The 3,501-nt window shown below is 73.4% G+C and overlaps 1 protein-coding gene across 1 annotated transcript in view; it reads right to left on the reverse strand.

Moving 5' to 3' along the window:
• EMIHUDRAFT_204733 (hypothetical protein) overlaps positions 1–3,501 on the reverse strand; it is a gene marked incomplete at both ends in the record, with an annotated part of 11,257 nt that overhangs the window by 2,806 nt on the left and 4,950 nt on the right. Inside the window, 5 exons of the mRNA XM_005780145.1 lie at positions 418–1,426; positions 1,501–1,808; positions 2,175–2,493; positions 2,632–3,310; positions 3,440–3,476. Of these exons, the coding sequence (XP_005780202.1) occupies positions 418–1,426; positions 1,501–1,808; positions 2,175–2,493; positions 2,632–3,310; positions 3,440–3,476 (2,352 nt within the window). The remainder of the gene's footprint in view (positions 1–417; positions 1,427–1,500; positions 1,809–2,174; positions 2,494–2,631; positions 3,311–3,439; positions 3,477–3,501) is intronic.

Raw genomic sequence — 3,501 nt, forward strand, 5'->3', positions numbered from 1 at the left:
TGCGCAGGCAGCAGAAGGGGGGTTGCGTCGCCGCCAGCTGCGACGCTGCCTGCCGCCGCGTGTGCTCCATCGCTGCCCCCCTCCTCCCCATCCGCCTCGCTCTCCTCGTCCTCGCTCTCCTCGCCCTCGCTCTCCGCGCTCTCCGCGAGCCCTGCTGTGTCCTCGCGGTGGGCAGCCACACCCGCCTCCTCGGCCCCCTGGCCGGAAGCATCCGCACCCGACAGGGGTAGTGGAGGCGGCGGAGGCGGCGGCTGGGCTGGCAAGGGCGGTGGCGGCGGCGGAGCAGCGTGTGGCGGCGGCGGCGGCGGCGGCGGCGGCGGCGGCGGCGGCGGCGGCGGCGGCGGCGGCGGCGGTTGGTGGTCGGCACCGCCCCTTCTAGAGCGCGCGAAGCTCTTCGTCCGAGCCGAGAGGCTCGACGCACGGCTCAGCAGCTTGCCGCGGGCAGAGGACGGCGGCGCGGCGGCCGCGTGCTGCGAGGCAGCGGATCGCGCCGCGGCCGTGGCTGATGCCGTGGTGGAGAGCCTCGAGGTGGTCGCGGCACGGCCGAGGGCCGGGCCAAGCCTCCTCGCGTTGTCCATCGCGGTGGCTGTCGAAGCTAAGCCCGCCGCGGGAGCGCTCTGCTCCGCCTCCACGCAAGCGAGGCCATCGCTCGGGCTCTCACCAAACGAAGTGCGGCCCGTGCGCGGATTGCGAGCCTTGGCCATGCCGCGAGGCCGCCGCACGCGGTAGCTGAGCGGCAGTCCCGTCTCGTTGACGAGCCACAGCGGCGCCGAGACGCGCAGGCAGAGCACGGTCCGCTCGGAGCCGGCGCCTTGCCGCTCGATGTGGATCGCGGCGGGCCGGCCGTGAGGGTCGTCGAGCGAGCAGCTCGACGCCACGAGAGGCTTCCAGCCGGAAGCGGCGCCGGCGTGGTCTGTGGCGTACTCGGCGACGACGGGGCCCCACCGCCGCCCCATCCGCAGCCGCAATTGCAGCAGCTCCCCGCGCGGAAGGAAGGACGCAGCCGAGGAGCCCCCGGCGGGCAGAGTGCCCGCCGCGGTGGCGGGCACGAGGACGGCAGGGCTGACGAGGACGTACTGCACGGGGTACGGCAGCGCGCTCTCAAGGGCGAGTGCGGGCTGCAGCACCACCACCGTGCGGAGCGGCGGCTGAGCCGACAAGCTGTGCGCGCCGGCGAGGGCGAGCGCTGGCCGACTCGCCACCCGCACCGCCACCTCGTAGGAACCGGCACCGTCTCGGCGCGCCGCCGCCATCCGATGGACCACCGAGCTGGCAGCCTCGGCCTCGTGGCTGGCAGCATCGTCCGCCTCGCTGGTGCCAGCCTCCTCGAGGGCAGACTCGGCGTCGTCCTCGCCGCCCACCAGCCGTCGAAGCTCTTGCAGCGCCGCCTCGGGCAGCAAGCCCGCGAGCGCCTCCCCAAACTCACCTGTGGCACACAAGGGGAGGGGGGGGGGGTTAGTCGTCTCTCCAACGGCGACGTCCCCGGCGTGTGGCAAGCACCGAGCGGACAGTTGGCGCGCAGAAGCCACAGAGCGCCGCCGGCGGTCTCCACCACCAACGGCACGCCGGACTGCTGCGCGGTCACCGGACCAGAGGCAGCGGCGAGGTGCACGCCTCGCACGTCGGCCCAGTAAGCGCGCAGCGCCGGCTGGCTGCTTGCTGCCGGTTCAAAGGCAAGCCGCACGTCAGTGAGGTGGAGTGTGCCTCTGGCGGCGCCGCCCGAGGCGCCGTCCACCTCGAGGCTGGCGGCACAGCTGTGCAGCACCGCCTCGCCAGGCTGGAGGCCGACCCGAGCTGTGAGCCGCGCGCTCGGCGGCGGGTACGCTGTGGACGCCAGCTGCGGGTGGGAGTGCGCCAGGTGTCGCAGCAGACCGTGTAGCGCGCGGTCGCGCGAGGCGAAGCCGCAAAGCAGCAGGACGCGAGGGGCGGCCGCCGTGGCGCGTGGCGCGGAGCCGCCCGGCGGGCCAGCGCTGTGGCAAATCGCTATGGCCGGCCTGCGGGAGAGGGGCGTCTGCGCCTTTTGAATTGCGGTCAGCTTGCCGAGCGGAATCAGCTCTCGCATGTCGCGCCCTCCGCGCGAGGCAAAGGCCAGGGCGGTGGTCGTCAGGTGGAGCGTGCCGTGCAGCCGCCGGAGGCCGTTTGGGTTGTTCGGGTCGTTGGCCGGTAGCGCGCACCGCCAGCTCTCGATGAGCGCCTCGGAGGCCGCGAGATGCGGAAACTGAAGCAGGAGCCGCCCGAGCGTTCGCGCCGCCTCCCCTTCCCGCGAGCACGAGGCGAGCCAGAAGGACGCTGTCTCGGAGGGCCACTCGTACGCACTCCCGTCGGGATCGCTCTCGCCCGCGCCCTCACCCGAGCGAGCACGCCCCTCGCTCGAATGGGCCGGCCGCACCCGCACGCGCGCCGACATCAGATGCGGCGGGACCGGGATCGACCCGCCGGGAGACACCACGCCGAGAGACACGTGCGTGTCCGCCGCCGCGTCAAGCGAGTCGCCTCCGATTGCAGCGGCTAGTGCTGTTGCTGATTCGGCAGCTGGTTCTGGCAGCGGCGGCGGCGGCGGCGGCGGCGGAAGCGTGAGGATCTCGACAGCGAGCGGCTCCGGCGAAGAATTTGAGAGCTCGGTGTGCGAACGGACCTGGAGGCTGAAGCCAACGGCGCCGTCTGTAGCGAGGAGCAGCGGCCGGCTCACGCAATACACGTACAGCGGCGAATGGCGCGCGCCGTCGGGCGGCGGCACGGCACAGAGGGCCCAGGAGCCCGAGCGGGCGAGCGGCAAGGGCGGCAGTCGGTGCCAGGACCCGGCCGCGCCTTGCACCTCGAGGCTCAAGTGCAGGCGCTGGAGCGGCCGCGCGTCGCGGGCTGACGCAGGACTCGAAGGAAGCTCGAGCTCGGTACTGCCCGCAGATGGCAGCTCCGCCCCGGACTGCTCCACGGGGGTTGACACCCCCTTGCCCTTCCCCTGCCTCTCTTGCAACCCATAGCGAAGCCGTGCGCCGCAAGCGTTTTGTAGCCGCAATAGTACTGGTGGCGCGGCGAGGCGGCTGGCGGCGGCAGCCGAGGGCGCGGCGAGCGTGCGCAGCAATGCGACGCGCCCGTCGAGCAGCGAGGTGAGCATCGTGTCCGAGAGGCTCGCCTCGAGTGCCGACCCGTCCGCGTGGGCAGACCACTTGCCCGGAACAAAGACGGAGCCGCCTCGCTGCGCTCGCTGCTGCCGAGCCGTGAGCGCGACATCCCACGGCTCGAGCAGCGGCTCAAACGCGGCCGCGCTGGCGCTGTAGACGGAAACCTCGAGGCGCGCGTTGACTTGCACCTCCGCCGCCACCGAGCCAGAGGCGTGCCGCGCCGCGTGGAGCAGCGGGGCGCCCGCCGCCGCGCCCTCGAGCCGTGCGGCACACAAGGGCTGGTCGCGGCCGCGCGCAGAGTAGAGTTGTGCCTGCACGTGGCGCAGCAGCCGCACCTCCAGCGAGAGGGAGTTCCTGCTCGCGAGAGGCGCGAGCTGAC

This window comes from Emiliania huxleyi, assembly GCF_000372725.1.
Source record: "Emiliania huxleyi CCMP1516 unplaced genomic scaffold EMIHUscaffold_22, whole genome shotgun sequence".
Lineage (NCBI taxonomy): Eukaryota > Haptophyta > Isochrysidales > Noelaerhabdaceae > Emiliania > Emiliania huxleyi.